Here is a 20,006-nt window from a genome sequence, read left to right as displayed (position 1 = left end):
ATCTCTGTGAGTTTGCATGATGGTAGATGTTTTTGTAGGCTGGGCTTCCTCAGAAGCAGCCAAGTCCCTGAGAAACATCTGTGTATAGCTTCTGTAGAAGCAGGTCTCATGATACATTGAGTCTAATCACTCGTTCTGAATTTGGAAATAACTGTGAGTCATGTGGTTCAGCTCTTTTTAAAAAACAGAAGATTCTCTTCTGCTCAGTGCCACTTAGGGGCTTTCGCCTGCCATTTTTAATACCAATACTCTTTGTCGCAGTCATTTTCACTGCTGCTGGTACAGATTCCCAGAATCTTCTCCCCATCCTGGTTCACCAAGCTCCCCTTCCCCTTCTAAACAACTGTTAATCTCTGCCCATTCGTCAAATCTTCCTTAAATAATCAAAGGACTAGGTACACATCTGTGATTCTGTCTTCACTCAACACCCACTAAATGCTCTCTCCCACTGGTGTTGTGTTCTTGTAAAGATTCATTTAAGTTATGTGTTTGCTTTATACGTGTGCTAATCGTTCTGTTATTATTGTCTCAGACAGAAGTCATCTAAGTTAAACTCTAAGCATTATTCTTTATCACACGGTTCTGCGATCACATGGTTTCTTCTTCAGTGTGTTGGATAATCCTAAGCAAAATTCTCTCACTACCTTATTGCATTACCTTTCAGGGATATATTTTGGAGACATAAACAACATAATACTCTGTGGTTCTTTCTTGACTAGTAATTGTGCTCAACACAAAAGTTTTCCTGTTTGTTTTTCCCACAGTTATTCCCTGCCATGTGCACACATGATAAAACGAGTATCTCAGGAAGAAGAAAAAAGACATTTGATAGCACTGCTCAGTAGTTCAACACAGTCAACAGGCTCTGGCCTACCCACTTCCATCACTGGCTGCTTGACCTTGTTTCACCTTCCTGTTAGTTTCTGTCTCCTCACCAGAAAATTTACTGCTTTCCAGGGGGAGACCCAGTTGATTCAAGGAGATTCTGGGAGACCCATTGTTAATAATGTTAATAAAGGGCAAAATGCAATATGATGTTAACCGTATGGTTCTGGGATAGAATCAAGAGTGGAGGATTCCAGGGGTGGTTCTGGTACTAAGTAGCTAGATGAGCCTTGGGAATGTTGTTGAACTTCGTTAGGAAATGGTTTCCTATGTATTGATTCTTCTTCGAGGCAGTTGGATGACTGGATTAAAAATCCATTCTAGTCTTTGAAGGCTGAAGTAAGAGTTTTAACAACAGTTATAATTGGTAACAGTTGCCTCCTGCCAGGTATTTTTCTAATTATGTTACACTTATTATTTCAGCAAGTCCCCAAAATGGCCCTTTGAGGAGGGTTCTCTAGCCTTCATGCTCTACAAATGAGGAAACTGAGGTATAGACTGAACAATGCGCTCAGGGTCTCCCAGTTTATGAGGGGGAGATGCAGGATTCACAGCTGCAGTCCAGATTCCAGGCCCTCACCTGCCTTACCCACCTGCAGGGCTTTCCACCTGTGGTCACGTATAAAGGCCTCAAGACCTCCTCTGCACAGCCCCTTGAAGACCAGTTACAGACTATAGTAAACCAAGTACCGGTGCTGCTGAGCAAATTCAACTTCAGTTGCATTCTACACGAAATCATAAGTATTTCCTTTAAGTATTCTGTATCGGTAATTCTAAAAATTACAAAATGCCATAGATTTTTTATCTCTGATTTTAACTTGGAAATTGGTAACTATGATTTCTGCTTTTGACTCACATCAGAATGTTTCCAAAGTACTTTGAAACATGGATTTCTATGTCTGGTATGCATGCCTGCGTGCATGCATGCTAAGTCACTTCAGTCATGCCGACTGTATGTGACTCTATGGACTGTAGCCCACCAGGCTTCTCTTTCCGTGGGATTCTCCAGGCAAGAATACTAGAGTGGGTTGCCATGCCCTCCTCCAGAGGATCTTCCCAATCCAGGGATCGAACCTGCATCTCTTATGTCTATCTGCACCGGCAGGCAGGTTCTTTTCCACTGGTGCCACCTGGGAAGCCCGTGTCTGGTATGTGAAACTTTAAATTCAGATAGGGAGAGCAGAAGACTAAAAAAGATGGAATAGTTACCATTTTTGAGATAAAATTAAGACAGTTTGATGGAAACTTCTGAAAGTCATCTGTCCCCTACAAATCCTCCCGCCAGCAACGTAAGTTTCATACCAATAAAATTTTCTACGAGAATAACTTACCCTGTGGTGGCTCCTGGTCACTTATGCCTTTTCAGGTTCTGAAAAAGAATGGGATGACAGTCATATTTTATGAAATCCAATTTTATTTCAAAATAGTTAATCTCATTACATTTAACATAATTAGCCTCCACCCTGTGGTTGGGAGGGCTTGTGAAAACCAACTCCTGGAAAGACAGATCAAGGGCTCCAGACCTGCTCACTTCCAGAGATGGCAATGTGAGTTTCCATGCTGGGGCATGGAGCCAGCTTCCTATTTATTTAGAGGCATTGAGCACCTCAGGAGCTAAATAGAAGTTGTGATGCAAGTTTTGGCTGCAAAGCATGTTAGTGTTGCTTGACGTGCTCAACTAACAGATGATCTGAAAGATTTCTCAAAGCCCAGGGTGGTTTCGAGTACAACAGGATTAAATCGTCTTTTTAAGCCCTTCTCAGTCCTAAATCAACAGGAGGCCATGCAGACAATGAGGAAGCTCTCCCTGTACTCTCAAGTGGGGGTTCAGTCTGTACTCAGAGCAACAGAGTGCAGTTCCAGAGTTCATTCTTCTGCTCAGGGCAGCCAGCAAGACAGTGGTGACACGGAAAGCCATATGAAGCCATGGCAGCCCGTTTTCTTACATGACTTAAATTTCTTGCGGATTCCGGAGATGTGCGTAAATGTGTATGTTTGCTTTTTAAATAAAAAGAGGCACATGTGCAAACAGTACAGAGGAAGGAAGAGTGAAGTTTGGTTATAAATGACCATGTATGAGGTCTGGTGAGGCACCTGGGATAGGAGGTAAAAGAGACACAGCCCCTAGTTTCCTGGGGTAAGGGAAAAGATAGAGGGGTGCTCCCGGGTTGCTATGGAAACAGGGTGAGGAGAAGCATTTCACCCCGATTCAGGGTTTGGGGGCAGCCGCTTAGGCTCTGAGACACACAGGAAAGTCTATGTTAACTCATTTGGGAAAAAACAAAAACAAAAACCGAGGAAAGAACGTTCAAGGAAGGGTGACAGGCAGGAGTGAATGCATCGGGGGATGACCGACTTGGTGAACAACTGCATGCAGTTTCTTCCTCCGTCCTGGCTGTGAGATCACCTACAAGATTCATAGGTCAGATTGCTGCAATGGCAATAGCTGTTGAGGGGGGACAAAGGATTCAATTTATGAAATGTTAAAACTGCAAATGAGCTGACCTTTTAACCAATCTTTATAGTATTAAGGGATTATATAAGTAAATTATTGGTAATTAGACTCCCCAGGGAGAATTTAATTTGCATCTAGATGTGATATGTGTTCAGTAATTCAGTACAAGTTTTACTTTGGCCAGTGCTGAGCTGGGTCTTAGGTTGGTGATAATGTAGATCAGATATAGGGTGTTATCATCTAGGCTAAATTTCATCATCTGTCAGCAAAGCGACATTAAAATCTGCTTATTTTGTGGTTACTAGATGGCTTCTAGAATTATGGTGAAAGAGAGCAGTAGAGTGATTTCTGTTCTTATGTGACCCTTATCGAAAGTTGTAAGACCATCTCAGGAATATTGATTATATAATACTTTCCCCATAATACTGAGGACTTGGGGTATATTTTCGTCTTCTTTGGATAGATGGGAAACCTGAGGCTGAAAGTAATTGGGCTGCTTACCAAAGAACTTAAACACACCACACACACACTACAAAACAAAAATTCGAGTAGGTATGATTTTAACCATACTAGAGCCTCTGCAGAGTTGGTGTCTTAGCCAAATTTATTTGGATGTTTTTTGCATTTCATTCTCTAAGATTTCTTGTATTGAACTTCAGTTTTACTGTTAAAAAGAATATAGCATACATTGATATGATGCTGTATAGATACAATTGATATATATTCCTGCTTTCTGGTATTTTTTGTAGGAAAAAAATCCTAGAAATTGAATTATTACATGCAAAGAAACGAACATAACACTTGAACAAGGTGACAAAAACACCAACTTGAAAAGATATCTGAAGCATTATTTACAATAGCCTAGACATGGAAATAATCTAAGTATCTGTCAGTGATGAATGAATACAGAAGTTGAGGTAATAGACACACAATTAAATATTACTCAACTATAAAAAATGAGGAAATCTTACCATTTATGTCAACATGGATAGACCTTGAAGGCATTATGCTAAGTGAAGTCAGACAGAAAATAACAAATACCGTATGATCTAAAAAACAAACAGGAAAACAAAACAACCAATTCACAGAAAAAAGATGTCAGATTTGTGGTTACCAGAGGCAGGGTGGAGGTGGAAGAGGAATTAGAGGAAGGTGGTCAAAAGGTTTAAACTTTTGGTTGTAAGATAAATAATTACTAGGGATATGATGTGACCAGCATGATGACTACACCTCACATTTCTGTATAATAAATAGGAAAGTTGAGAATAAATCCTGAGTTCTCATCACAAGAAGAAAATATTTTTCTTTCTTTTTATTATATCTATATGCAAAGACGAACGTTAGTTGAATGTATTGTGGTAATCATTTCACAGTATTTAATCAGACCATCATGCTGATATGCCATAGACATATACAGTGATGGTATGTCAGTTATTTCTCAGTAAAACTGGGAAAAAACATTGACAGGTATTGTCAAATTGGTTATCAAAAGAAATCATTCCCGAAATAGATACATGTGTTGAATGCTACCATGTGTCTAGCTTTACACAAAACCTTTTTAATGCATTACTTCATTCAGTCCTTGGGGGGAAAAAACCTAGGAGGAAGGTAGTACCTGATTTATAGATGAGAACAGGGAAGCTTGGCAGGATAAATACATCCAGAGCATGGTGGGGCCAGGACTAGAGACAAGTTTATCCTCCTCTCAGCAGAAGCTGGAGGTACTTCTTTCCCTACCAGGTTGTAAGAATGGGCATGTTAACCATCTTTATAAGTATTTGCCAACTTAAGAGGTAAAATGCTATTTACCTCACGATTCTTACATGGTTATCTTGGATAGGATTGGACATCTTGGCGTGTTTAATGTCTGTTTACATTTATGATTTTATTAATTGCCTATTCACTTCCTCTGCCCCTCCTTTTTACTAGATTTTTATCCTCTTTTCTAAATGATTTATACACATTATAAATGTAACACTTTGTCATGTGTTACAAATCGTTTTCTCCTCAATTTGTTTCAACTCTGTTTTGTTTATTGACAGTAGGACTTTAAATTTCATAGGTTACAAATCTGTGGATCTTTTATGGCTATAGAAGTTTGTTATCCTTATCCCATTCTAGGAATATTTTTTTCCCCCTGTGGTTTCTTTCTTTCTGTAATTTCCACCTTAACATTTATCTTAGATTATTTAGGTGTAAGAAGTGAGGTAAAGATATTTTCCAAAAGGCTACCTAGTTGTCTGAACACTACTTATTGAGTAAATCCATCTTTCCCACTGATTTGAACCATATTATCTTTCAGCCAAATTGATTTCTAGTTTTGGGCTGTTCTTGAAGGGGTAAAGCACTGTTTAAGTTATTGTAATTTTATAATATGTTTTAACATGTACAGCAAGTCCTCTCATTGAAATTTTTCAACAGTTTTAAAATATTTATGGTACCAAAAAAACTTTGAAAAAAATTGTTGAGTTTAAAAACATCCTTTGGGAATGTTGATGGTGATTTTGTTCAGTTTAGAGATTAGTTTAGAAAGAATTGACAGCTTTATAGTATTGGGTGTTCCAATTTAAGAACTTCATTTTTACACATCTTTTCATCTTCTTCAATTGGTTTTATAGTCTTTTTTCATATAAATCTTGCACTTCTGATAAATTATTTCCTAGATAGTTTGGTTTTTGTAGCTATATGAATGGGATTTTTAAGATTATTCTAATCAGTTCTTTTGACATAATACCTTGGCTTTTAATGACTTATTACTGTCCATCATACTGTACTCAATTTTTTAATAAATTAGGCTAAATTCTCCTGAGTTTTCTAGTCATACATTAAATAACTTCAAATAATGGTATCTTTGGCACTTTTTCCTGATAGTTTGATCTTCAATTTTCATATCTAATAATTTTAGCAACTACTTTCAGAATAATATTAAATAATAGTGGTGATAATTAGTCTTATTTGTTCTTAACTGTCACTGGAATTTAAAAAAAATTATCATTTAGCTTTTGATCTGTGAAATCATGTGTTAGTCATGTTAAAGAGACACTCTTCTAGTCTTTTTAAAAGAATTTTTTATTGGATTACAAGTTAAATTTTACCAAGTGCCTTTTTAACATCTATTGAAACTGTCATACTTATTCTTTTACCTATTAATAGAATAAGATATAATAGATTTTAGAATAATATGCCCATTGTTATGCTTCTGAGAAAATTCCTACTTGGTCACAGTGAGTTTTTCTTTTAAGGTAATGCTGAGTAGTACAGAAGTTTCTGGTTATTTGAGTATAATTGCTACTGAGAAAAGTCTACCTAAAATGACTACTTCAAAATTAGAGGTAGTCCTTTAAAATCTTTATAATTCTTTCTAAAAAGTTAGACTATTGTTTTATATAACTCTTAGTGAATTTTGATCATTATATTTACACAGAAATCTTCTACTTTTTTTCCAGGTTTTAAAATTTATTAGCAGATTATTCTTGTACGATTCCTCTAATTTCCTTTGGAGCAGTGATTTATTTAAAAGCATTATTGAAGAAGGAATCTTTATTTTACAATCATAAGTCTCTGCATACATTGGGAACATTCTAGAATAGTAAAGTGGAAAAGATCATTTACCATCTTTAAATGGTGCAGAGTTCTCAAGTCTTCAGATTAGGAGCCACTATCTTTAAAATGTGAGATTAGAAAAGGAACTTTGAGTGTATTCCCAGTTAATTTCTACGTATTCCAAATAAACAGAGATGGTGCTGGAAACGATGCGTTTGGGCAGGGCTCTCACTTTGTTGGGGGCAATTCCTTCACTAAGTTTTGTGGCAACACTGGCATGGAAGGAGAGTAATGAGGAGTCCTGTTTGCCAGCCAGTCGGTGAATCTAAGGTCCTAGACAGCTGGACAAGTACCGTGCAACCATGCTGCTGTCACATACTGGGACCTCAGAACCCTGGGGAACCCAGGCTCTGTGCCGACTAGCCCAAGATAGTGGGCAATGGGAATCTCAGAGTTCCAGAGGTCCAACAAAGCATGATGATTTTTTGGGCTGTTTTGCATCTTAAAGAAAGAAAAAATAATAATAATAATCTGGGAAGTATTTGAACTATCCAACTTTCTCATATATTAGATGCAGATAGATTCATTACACTCTTTTTTTCCCCCCTTCTTTTAATATATAGCTACTCTCCAGAGGGACCGAATCTTCAAACATTTTACCAGGAAGCGCCAAAGGGCTATGCGAAGGCGAGTCCACCAGATCAACGGACACAAGTTCATGGCCACATACCTGAGGCAGCCCACCTACTGCTCTCACTGCAGGGAGTTTATCTGGTAAGAAGCTCCTTGGCTTCTCTCCTGCCATGAGCTGAGACTTCCTCTGGTTGTGTGTGATTTCAGGAGAAAACATGATTATTAAGAATTGTTTTAGAATCTGATTTTTTCCCTCTTATTCTAATATGTTGACCTAGAAACGTTAATCCCCAAACCAGCAGAAAAAATTACACAATTTACAGATTAAGTTTTACATGTTATTTCTTTTGCTAGTCATTTTGGTAAAAATGTTAATGAATCATGAATTGGTCAAAAAGCAGTAATTAGAGAGGCTAATCAATTAATAAATGGTCTGCCCCTGAAGAGGAAAGAAATATCAACAGTATTTCTCTAAGAAGGTGTAAATCACATGATGACTTACAGAATTTCTGTAATTGTTTCAGCTACACTAAGCACACAGCAGTCTTCAGCCTTATCATATGTAGCTAAAGGTAATAGCTTTCGGTGACCACATACTATAATCCCTGGCATTTAAGAATTAAGATAATTAATAGTTGAGAAATTCCAGATGATTTGGAATAATATCTTATTATATATGTCACTCAAGCTTAAGTCTAAGAGGCAAATCTATAATGTGAAGTAAATTTAAGTAGTAGTTATCTTCAGTTAGAAAGTGAAGGTGAAGTCACTCAGGCATGTCCAACTCTTTGTGACCCCATGGACTGTAGCCTGCCAGGCTCCTTTGTCTATGGGATTCTTCAGGCAAGAATACTGGAGTGGGTTGCCATTTCCTCCTCCAGTCTTCAATTAGAGGCAACATTAAACACATTTATTTGCAGAGAGAAAGAAGAAACACCCCTTCACTTACACAAAACATACACACACCCTTCTCAGAAGGAAGAAAAACACTCTTGTATCTTGCTTTTGTTGCAAACTTTAGTCATTTGGAAGGAAAGTTTTGACCAACCTAGGCAGCATATTGAAAAGCAGAGACATTTCTTTGTCAACAAAGGTCCGTCTAGTCAAGGCTATAGTTTTTCCAGTGGTCATGTATGGATGTGAGAGTTGGACTATAAAGAAAGCTGAGCGCAGAAGAATTGATGTTTTTGAACTGTGGTGTTGGAGAAGACTCTTGAGAGTCCCTTGGACTGCAAGGAGATCCAACCAGTCCACCCTAAAGGAAATCAGTCCTGAATATTCACTGGAAGGACTGATGCTGAAGCTGAAACTCCAGTACTTTGGCCACCTGATGTGAAGAGCTGACTCATTTGAAAAGACCCTGATGCTGGGAAAGATTGAGGGCCAGAGAAGAAGGGGATGACAGAGGATGAGATGGTTGGATGTCATCACCGACTCAATGGACACAGGTTTGGGTGAACTCCGGGAGTTGGTGATCGACAGGGAGGCCTGGCGTGCTGTGGTTCATGGGGTCGCAAAGAGTCAGACACAACTGAGTGACTGAACTAAACTGAACTTAGTCATTGTGTTTAAGGCAGAAACACTTGGTTCATTTCTGCATATTGATCAATTGCTTTGTATTATGTGGGTTTTTTGTGATTACTTTGGATTTTATACCTTTTAGCAAGTCAAAATCCAGACTTAGCTTATGTTTCTGGTCTTTTAAATCATGAACAGGGTTTAGTCTATTATCCTTTTAAAATATTACTGAAGTCGATTTGCTAGTATTTTGTTGACGATTTTTTGCATCTATGTTTATCAGTGATATTGGCCTGTAATTTTCTTTTTTTGTGATATCTTTCTCTGGTTTTGGTATTAGGTTGATGATGGACCCATACAATGAGTTTGGAAGTCTTCCTTCCTCTGCAATTTTGTTAACTCTTCTCTAAATGTTTCGTAGAATTCATTTGTGAAGCCATCTAAGCGTGAACTTTGGTTTGTTAAGAGGGTTTTTTAAGTTATTATTATTACAGATTCAATTTCAGTTCTGGTAATTGGTATGTTCTGATTTTCTATTTCTTCTTGGTTCAGACTTAGGAGATTGTACCTTTCTAAGAATTTTTCCATTTCTTCTAGGTTGTCCATTTTATTGGCATATAGTTGCATATAGTAGTCTCTTATGAGCCTTTGTATTTCTGTGATGTCAGTTGTAACTTCTTTTTCATTTCTGATTTTATTGACTTGGGCCCTCTCTTTTTATCCTTGATGAGTCTGGCTAAAGGTTTATCAATTTTGTTTATCTCTTTGAAGAACTAATTTTTCATTTCATTGATCTTTCCTATTGCTTTTTAGTTTCTATTTCACTTGTTTCTGTTCTGATCTTTGTGATTTCTTTCCTTCTACTAACTTTGAGCTTTGTTTTTTCTTTCTCTAGTTGTTTTAGGTGTAAGGTTAGGTTGTTTATGGAGCTCTTTCTTATTTCCTGAGGCAAGATTGTATCACTATAAACTTCTTTCTTAGAATTACTTTTGCCACATCCCATAGGTTTTGGATTGCCATGTTTTTGTTTTCATTTGTCTCTAGGTATCTTTTTAAAATTTCCTTTTTGATTTCTTCAGTGATCCATTGGTTGTTTGGTAGCATATTGTTTAGCCTCCACGTATTTGTGTTTTTTGAAGTTTTTTCCTTGTAGTTGATTTCTAATCTCATAGTGTTGTGGTTGGAAAGATGCTTGATATTTCAATTTTCTAAAATTATCAAGGCTTGTTTTGTGGCCTAGCATGTGATCTAGGAGAATGCATCCTGTAGAATGTTCCATGTGCACTTGAAAATAATGTATATTCTTCTGCTTTTGGGTGATGCATTTTATAAATATTAGTTAGATCCCTCTGGTCTAATATTTTATTTAAGGAAGGCCTGTGTTTCCTTATTGATTTTCTGTCTGAATGATCTGTCTATTGCTATAAGTGGTGTATTAAAGCCACCTAATATTATAGTGTTACTGTCAATTTGTCCCTTTAATGGTTGTTAATATTTGCCTTATATATTGAGGTGCCTCTATGTTGGATGCATGTATATTTACAGTTGTTACATCTTCTTCTTGGATTGATCCTTGATTATTATGTAGTGCCTTTCTCTAGCTCTTGTAAAAGTGTTAATTCTGAAGTCTATTTTGTCTGGTATAAGTATTGCTATTTGAGCTTTCTTTTGATTTCCATTCACATGGAATACCTTTTTCTATCCCCTGGCTTTCAGTCTGTGTTTCTTTAGAACTGAAGTGAGTGTCTTGTAGGTACCATAGATATGAGTCTTGTTTCTGTATTCTTTTAACCAACTTCATTTACTAAATGAAGTCAGATAGAGAAAGACAAATATCATATGATATCACTTATACATGGAATCTAAAAAATGATACAGAGGAACTTAGTTACAAAATATAAATAGACTCACAGACATAGAAAACAAACTTATGGTTATCAAAGGGGGAAGAAAGGGACAGGGATAAATTAAGGATTCGTGATTAACGGACATACACACACATATATATAAAACAGAAAAACAACAAGGACCTACTGTATAATACCAGGAACTATATTCAATATCTTCTAATAATCTATAATGGAAAAGAACCTAAAAAAGAACCTATGTATAATAAATCAGGTTGCTATACACGAGCAACTAACATAACATCATATATCAACTGTACTTCAATAAGATAAATTTTAAAAAAGAAATGACCCAAACTTTGTACACATTAAAAAATTAAATAAAAAAAAGAAAGTCTTGTCTAAACCAAAGGCCCTATACTGGTTGTTGGTATGATGAAGCCTAAAGTTATAGTCTTTAACAAAAGATTCCTATTCTCATTTTTAAATGAGAAAAATCAGCATCTCTGGCAACTTTGAGCCCATTTCTCTTCTTTACATGCTCCAGTTAGCTGTAGACACACACCTCTCCCTATTGCTGTTTATTTTATGCCAACTTTTCTTCTTTACATGACCTGGTTACTACAGGTGTTTAGTAGGCATTTTGGGTGAGAACTTTTGATCTCAACTAACATTCTAAATGGAAAGTTGCTTTATAATTTAACTAAATTTTTTTCTACCAAGGAACTTTAACTCCCACCTACCTCCCCACTCCCTACACACACACTTAAAATAATGGTATATGTGTTATATATATATATATATGATTAAGCATATAGACCCTGGCATTCATTCTCATCACCAACTAGATATGTGAACCTGGACAAGTTATATAAACCATCAGTGTCTCTTCATCTGCAAAACAGAGATAATGATTTTATTTTATTTACATAATAAACTTCTATGTATGCTTAGAGTGCCAGGTACTGTTCTAAGTCTTTATCAACCCTTTTTATCTTCATGATGACCTTATAAAGTAAGCACTGTTATCATTATGCCTTTTATAGATTAAGAATCAATGGCTCAAAGAAGTTAACCATTTGCTCCAAAACACATCCAGGCCATCTGACTTTATGATCTGTGCTCTAGGTCATCCTATCACATGAGGATTAAGTAAGATAGTACATGTCAGCTGCTTGGCTCATTGCCTAGCACATCCTACAGGCTTAGTAAAATGTGATCTTTATTAATGAGGGTGAAAACTGTATCGCTGTCACTCAGAGACTGTATTAGGGAGAGACAGAGATGGGAGCTATGAGCATGATGGGCATCTTGTGGTTGTACTTCTCCCCTGTAGATTCTGGGGTGATGTGGGCACAGAGAAGAGGAAAGATGCCTCAGGTCAGTCAGGTCCCCTGGACTCACCTGTTTACCTCTGTATGTATATCTGCATCTGTTTACTTCACCTTCTACACATCTTTATGTGTATGTGAGAGACAATGCTCAGTTAGGCAGTAGAGTGACACTTCAGCCTGAGGCTCAGTCACACGCAGAGGAGGGCTTATTTTCACTAAGGACTAGGGGGATTGCCACAGAGGTTGGTGGAATGAGAATTGGCAATACTTACCTGTTTTTATGATTTGGAGTATTCTAATTTATCAGTTTCCTTTTTGTCTTATGGTAACAAGCACTCAAAAAGGACATCATTGCTGCTGCTTCTCTGAAATTTTATTTTTTATAAAGGACTAGAGGATGAAATTTATTTTTCTTAAGTACTGTGATTATAGAAGTTGTTGCTGAAATGTTTGACTAATGGTTACTTTTTTCCCTATTGTCTTGAACCAGGGGTGTATTTGGAAAACAGGGTTATCAATGCCAAGGTAAGAAAACATTTTTGAAAGTATATTTAATCTTGTTCCTGTGTTAAGTGATTATACCATAAGAACATTATCAGAACTTGATCAAATTGACATTTATAGAATACTCCATCTAAGAGCAGCAGAATACAGATTCTTCGTAAGTTTCGTAGGAAAATTTACCAACAGAGACCACATTCTAGGCTGTAAAACCAATAATAACAAATATAAAAGAATTGAAATCCTAAAAAGTATCTTCTCATACAGCAGTGTAATTAAACTGAAAATCAATAGCAGAAAGATAATTAAAACACTTCCAAATATTTGGAGATTAAGCAATATATTCTAAATGGCTAGTGGGTCAAAGAAGACTTAAAAGGAAATTAAAAAAAGATTTTAAACCCAATGAAAATACAGTTTATCAAAGTTTGTGAGAAGCAGTGAAAGCAGTGCTGAGAGGAAAAATTATAGTATTAAGTGTATAGATTACAAAAGAAGAAAGATCTAGAATCGATAATCTAACTTTCCATCTCAGAAAGGAGAGAAACTTAAGCCTAAAATGAGTGGTAGAAAATAAATAATAAAAATAGAGTGGGAAACAGTGAAATTTAAATTAGGGAAACAATAAAGAAAATCCACTAAATCCAAAGCTAGTTCTCTGAAAATATCAATAAAGTTAATAAACCTGTAGCCAAGCTGACTGTGAAGAACACAAATGCCTCAGAATATAAATTTTTTCTATGTGAAGGATTCCCTCATATAAAAAGACCAGTTAGTTCCCTGGGCACTTTCAGTTCGGTTCTCCTGAGAATTCAATCTGATGAAAGCTAGATTTGTTTTAGACTATAGTACTATTTACTGACTTGTCATCTGTCTTTATGTATTTAATCCTGGAAAATTTCATAAGTCTTGAAAGATCTTAAAAATGATGTGTATTTTTAATATTGCTTCATTGCTCTTTAATGGAAATTGGACTGTGTCTACACTCTATCAGTGATCTAAATGAAAATGAAGAAAAAGTTATTTATAAAGTTCTAGCTATTCAAACAATTGATTGAGTCATTCTGCAGCTACTTAGTGAATGCCTACTTTGTTCAAGTCGTCATGCTGGCTGGGAATCCTGAGTATACTGGAGGCCATATGTGGAACACTTTAAATGAGGGAGGCCAGCTAAAAGTTTAGGAGATCAGAGGAGGGAGAGAGTTTCAATCTAGAAGGGAAGTCATGGGGAGTGTGTTTCCATGGAAGAAACATTTTTATACGTTTCGTGTCCTGTTATAAATTTGATTTAGTTAAGTGATAGGAAAGGAAGATGTCCTGGGAATTGAGAAGGACGTGGACAGTGTGTGGAGGAGGGTGAAGACTTACCCAGGAAGAGCAGCTAGTCTAGTTTTTAACGGGACAAAATCATCAGAGAAGAAATGTGACAAGTGAGTCTGGAGTGGGCTTGACAGACCCTGAAACTCATCTGGAAAACTTCAGCTCTGTTCTGACTGATAGTGAGACACGGTTGAATGCTTCAGATCATGGGGCTGAGGATACCAGCATCATACTGTGAGATGATTCCTCTGGAGGTAGGCACGGGAAGGATTAAAGCCAGGAATGATGACATTGGTTCCAGACTTGAGTATGAAGTTTGAGCATGAGCAAAGGCCTGAGTTAGGGTGAGGGTAAAGAATATAGGAAGGATGGGGCTGGGCTTCCCGTGAGCCCAGCGTCTAAATCAGGCCATGTTGGCATGTGCGGCCCTTGTTACTCCACTGAAACTGGCTAGGCTGTCAGCCTCTGATAAATGTATAACTGCTGGATTTAATTCCCTAGTGTGCACCTGTGTTGTCCACAAACGCTGCCATCATCTAATTGTTACAGCCTGCACTTGCCAAAACAATATTAACAAAGTGGATTCAAAGGTAAGACAGCAGTTTGCTGATTGTCTACACATGCTTATGTGTGCACATTCTCTCTCTCCCTCTCTCCCTCCCTCCTCCTTTTTCTCTCCCTCTCCGCCTCTGTATCTCTCTCTTTCTCTCTCTCCCTCTGCCCCTCTTTGCTGCACCCCCCACTTTCCTTCCATATTCCTTGAAGCCAACGATGGTATCAGAATTGAAATGTCTCTCCTTTTTATATTATGGGGTTGTATTTCTGCACTTGCTTAGCTTAACCTGTCCTTAAGATAATTCTATTAGTTAATTCTATTAGTTGTCATCTGGGTAGAAGCTCTAGGGATCAGTTCTTCTAATTTGAAGAGAGATTTGGAATTGTGAGAAGTTCCCTGAGTTTGGCATTGGATGACTGGTATTTGAGTGTAGAATCCAGCCTCTGCTAGCTATCTTCTCTCTCAGCCTAAATCTTAAAATAGGATCAATACTGCAAGACACAACTGATGTGATAAATATGTTGTTAACTGTAAATTGTACTCCCTAAATAAAGTGACTGTTGGCCCCTTCCAGCCTGTCTAGGAATTTCAGGGAAGATGTTTACTTATACATAAATTCTTGAACTTCACTCTTGCCATTTTGCATCCAGCTGAGGTGGGTATAACACTCTAAATTCTGAAGGTAGAAGGAGGGTGAAATATGACCAACAGTTAGTGGTAAATTCACAGGTTCACTGAAGAGTCTGGCTCTGAATTGATGGTCCTTTACCGTGTACACCAGGATTGCTACAGAGTACACGTAGAGACATGTGTTCTTTCTTTTGAGAAAGAGGCCAGAAAGGTTTCAAGAGGAGTAATATTACCCCACTCCTTGTTATGCTTGGCTCTTTGCTATTTCTTTAAATTTGATGTAGCCTATAGAGCATACGCCTAATCTAATTATTTGCTGAAAATAGTATGTGAGATTACACCTGATCCAAGAAATGATTGTATGTGACATCAAAGCAGAATCTTTGCACTGAGATACCAAAATCCAAAGACAGGCAGAGGCTGGAAGGGAGGAATAAGATCCCCACTTGAATGTCACTTTGGAGTGAATTCCTTAGGTGATTCCATGTCCGCTAGGTACCACCCTCTGCCCTGTCCTCATGATATAATGAATTTGTGGAAGAACTTGTGATGATAGTAAGTGTATGTAAAGTCTGTAAAAGGCTTGTTTAATCCTGAAGTTCAAAGGTTCTTGGAAATGGACATAAGTGTGAGAGGATTGGTAGGGAGAGACACACAGCTTGGATATAAAAGGTGAATTGAAAATTCAAATTTCTTTTAAGCTCCCAAGATGGAGACCAATCTTGTATACCACATGTTTCTGTCCAGTCTTGTTCACTAGAAAACGTGCTCAGTCTGCATTGTCAGGCCTGGGTAATTCATTGCTGCTGAGCAGTAATGACGTACCCATCTCAGGTGTGATAGTAACACCATGAATTTGGTGGGCTCCTGTTAATGGTTTTCGCAGAAGGTGTGGCATTTCAGCTCTCGTCCTGTTTCCTTTTTACAGACTGCTGAGCAGAGGTTTGGAATCAACATCCCACACAAGTTCAGCGTCCACAACTATAAGGTCCCCACCTTCTGCGACCACTGTGGCTCCCTGCTCTGGGGCATAATGCGACAAGGACTTCAGTGTAAAAGTGAGATGCTGGGGTGTGGGGTAGCCGCTTCCTCATGAGAACACCTTGCTGCGAGCTTTCCAAATTCTGCAGTTCAGAATCTGACCTAGAACTGGTGGTTTTAGACCTTTTATAAACAAACATCTCTGTGACTCTAGATTGTCCCTTGTCAGGCATGTACAGAGAGCTGCACTTGATCCACAAACGTCCTAACTACAGCATGTTTACGCAGTTGCTAAATTAAATGTCCCATCTCGTTAGCTAGGCTGCTGGCTATCCTCTATTGAGTGCTGAGTACAGGCTAGTCGTTGTGTATTTCAATATGTATGTGAAAGAGGAAAAAATGGCATCTGGTCAGAAATGGACGATAGTAGGAGGTGAGGTGGTCAGCAGAGAAGGTTGGCTTATGAGAAAAGAACTGGCAAGAGAGGTGGTCTGATGACCTCACCAGAAATAAGCAGAAATTGAGTTACAAAGGCATTGCTGGAGCTGCCCTGTGTCTTCTCAAAGAGCTTGATAGAGATCGGAAGGTAGGTGGGATGAAGGACTCTTCAGCTTTGGCCCCATGTGGGCTTGTACTTCAATAGCTATGCCCAAGGGAGCCTGAGTTTTGGGCTTTTGCCTTAGCAAAGGGTCAGGAAATGAGGGTTGATCCCTGTCCCATTAGGAGTTGAGAGGCTATTGGCCTGGAGTCATCTCTCACTGAGTGTTTCTGAAACAGTCTGGCTGTCGTGGGATGCACTGTCCCCTGCTGAAACACATGTGAAGTTCATGTGACTTAGACACATTCTAAGTCACCAGAGGAAGGCAGAGTTCATGTCAATAAAACTGGGTAACTTCCACTGGCTGGACTTACCAAACCTGCTTCTATTACCAACAAGGGGCTAGTCCCTTGTTTTTAAGAAAGGCCAATTCTTTTGTTTCTCCAGAGCCCCATTTGATTATTCTTTTTCCATGTGTGCTTTGTGTGTGTGGGCTTCCCTGGTGGCTTAGAAGGTAAAAAATCCACCTGCAATGCAGGAGACCTGGGTTCCATCCCGGGGTGGGGACGATCCCCTGGAGGAGAGCATGGCAACCCACTCCAGTATTCTTGGCTGGTGAATCCCCATGGACAGAGGAGCCTGATGGGCTACAGTCCATGGGAGTCACAAGGATTCTTTTTTCATAGATATGTGAAATAAATTCTTTTTCAACCAAAACAGCAGACAGTGCCCGTGTGGCTTTGTTTTAGGCACTGCTTAATCATTAGCTGGGTGGTGTCCCTTTCTAGGGTGAAAGTCACTTTCTGCTCTTGTATGCTCTGTACAGAGCCATGGGTGGGGCTCATCTGCATGGTTCTTGTCCCTGGTGGTGCTAAGGATAGCACACCTACAGAATTCCTATAATTGTTGCTGTTATTGTCACGTGGTGCTTTAGAAAGGCCACTACTGGCTTGTATGTCTCCGTACCAGCCTTCCTGAGAGAGGAGGATGTCCTATGAAGCTAATAAAGCTTAAGCCTCAGAGTCCCTCCCTTGCAAGGCACCTTCCAAGCTCTCTACTTGATGGAGTGTTCTTTTCCTTTTTTAAAATGATTGTGTTATTTATTTTTGACTGTGCTGGGTCTTCGTTGCTATACATGGGCTTTTCTCTAGTCGCAGCGAGCAGGACTACCCTGTAGATGTGGTCCCCGGGCTTCTCATTGCGGTGGCTTCTCTTGTTGGGGAGAACGGGCTCTAGGGTGTGCGGGCTTCAGGAGCTGCGGCTCCCGGGCTCTAGAGCACAGACTCAATAGTTGTGGCACACCAGCTTGGTTGCCCCACAGCATGTGGGAGCTTCCTGGACCAAGGATCGAACCAGTGTCTCCTACATTGGCAGGCGGATTCCCAACTACTGAGCCACCAGGGAAGCCCCAGAGTGTTCTTTTTCTCAAAGAAGAGAACCCTAAATTGCATAAATTTAGCCCCCACAAAATCTGGATCTGTGCATCCTTCCAAAGATGGGCTGACACACCCCAAACATGTATTATGCTGTTTCATTTCTGCCTCCCCTCTGCAGAACCAGGTCAAGAAACCGTATCAGAACTTTGTGCTGATTAAACCTTAGGTCTTTCATCATCCCAAGTCAGCTTCCTGTGCGCCAGGAGCTTAGCTTGCTTCACTCTGCTCTTCCAACTGCCACTTACTTTGACCTTTAAATCAATTGCTTTTTGTCACCCGTGAAGCCACAGGCTGAAAGCCCTGAGAAAGGCAGCCACACAGGATGCCGCGTTCTGTGCTGTGGGGGCTACCCAAAGACAGTGCTCAGAAGGAAGGCTGTACTTAGAGGTTTTCTCTCAGACTCACGTTTCACTGTTTGAACAGCCATCTATACATGGCTTTGTGATTACTACCTTTTTTGAGAGGCACAAGAAAGAGTATAAAGTCACTTGGCATGTTTCCTTGTTACTTAGTTGACTGAGCTGTCACACTGATGAACATTTTAATCTGTGTTGAATCATGCTGGGAAACCGGTGATGATTGTTAAAATGTAGCATAGTTGAATGTCTTTCATCAAGTCGCAGTGGGAAAAAAAAAAGGTATTTGAAATTTATTCTTCAGTGTGCTAGGCTTTCGGCTTCTGCACAAAACAGAAATAGAGAAAGTCAGGGATTTACTTACACTCTGCTGCTGCTAAGTCGCTTCAGTCGTGTCCGACTCTGTGTGACCCCTTAGATGGCAGCCCACCAGGCTCCCCTGTCAGGGATCATTATTTGAGTCCGTTGAATTTTAAGAGCAGATGGCATTGTTCAGCCTGTGCTGTTGCCCAGCCACAGCCTCTCAGGTCATCACGGTTCTGTTTTACATCTCATGTTGACGTGGCTCTTTTCTGAACATGGATTCCTTTCTCCTCTTCCCTCCAGTATGTAAAATGAATGTACACATTCGATGTCAGGCGAACGTGGCCCCAAACTGCGGGGTAAACGCGGTGGAGCTGGCCAAGACTCTGGCAGGAATGGGCCTCCAACCCGGAAATATTTCTCCAACCTCGGTGAGCCTTTACTGTTTTCCCATATTATAATCTGGACATTGTTCCCAGATGTGGTGAGTCCTCGTGTTGTGTGTGGCGTGATCCAAGTCCTAGTCTCAGCAAATACGGTAAACAGATTTATTGCATTTTTAAAGAGCATTTTCTTCTACAAATAAGGTTCTATATACAGTTATGTAACAACAAATAGTGAGTGTGCAGACATTGCAATAAGCAGAAAAAGGATTTTTTTTTTTTTTTTTGGTAAATCAGCTTCCTGTCATTGTGGTCTGGTGAAAAGCCTGGAATCCAGGGGCCTGGGTTCTGCTCTTGGTGGGGTCCCCAGCTGTACAGCTGGCCAGTAACTTGTGGGCCTCTGCTTCCTCCTCTCTGAAAGCGTTGAACTTGAAGAGCTGACACTCTCCACAGCCCTGGAATCCAGAGTGTGAAGTTTTTGTATGGATCGTGAACTTATCTCTGGTCCAGCCACAGACAGGAGTTCCTTCCTCTAGGCTCTCGGGGGTGGGTGGAGCGGGTCTGTTGCTGTGTGCATTTTGTCTTGCCCCCTCCCTGAGTGACCCATAGCCTCCCCTGGTCTGTTAGAGCTTCAGCCGCATCCTAATCCTGCCTTGCTAGCTGGGGTCTGCCGAGAACTGAGGAATGATCCGTGGCTATGGCTGTGGCTTCTCAAATGTGTAGCTTGATGTCTGGTTCAGGAAAATTCTAGACTGAACTGGCAAATATCTTTGGATACTTAGGAAGG

General features: G+C 39.3%; 1 protein-coding gene across 2 annotated transcripts in view; it reads left to right on the top strand.

The window, feature by feature from the left end:
* PRKCH (protein kinase C, eta) overlaps positions 1–20,006 on the top strand; it is a 235,325-nt gene that overhangs the window by 117,182 nt on the left and 98,137 nt on the right. For both annotated transcript variants that reach the window (XM_010847648.1, XM_010847649.1), the window contains exons 3-7: positions 7,507–7,657; positions 12,706–12,740; positions 14,538–14,626; positions 16,151–16,280; positions 19,140–19,267. In XM_010847648.1, the coding sequence (XP_010845950.1) occupies positions 7,507–7,657; positions 12,706–12,740; positions 14,538–14,626; positions 16,151–16,280; positions 19,140–19,267 (533 nt within the window). The remainder of the gene's footprint in view (positions 1–7,506; positions 7,658–12,705; positions 12,741–14,537; positions 14,627–16,150; positions 16,281–19,139; positions 19,268–20,006) is intronic.

The sequence above is a fragment of the Bison bison genome, unplaced genomic scaffold, assembly GCF_000754665.1.
Source record: "Bison bison bison isolate TAMUID 2011002044 unplaced genomic scaffold, Bison_UMD1.0 scf7180017864254, whole genome shotgun sequence".
NCBI lineage: Eukaryota > Metazoa > Chordata > Mammalia > Artiodactyla > Bovidae > Bison > Bison bison.
This window is presented reverse-complemented; position numbering and strand designations above follow the sequence as displayed.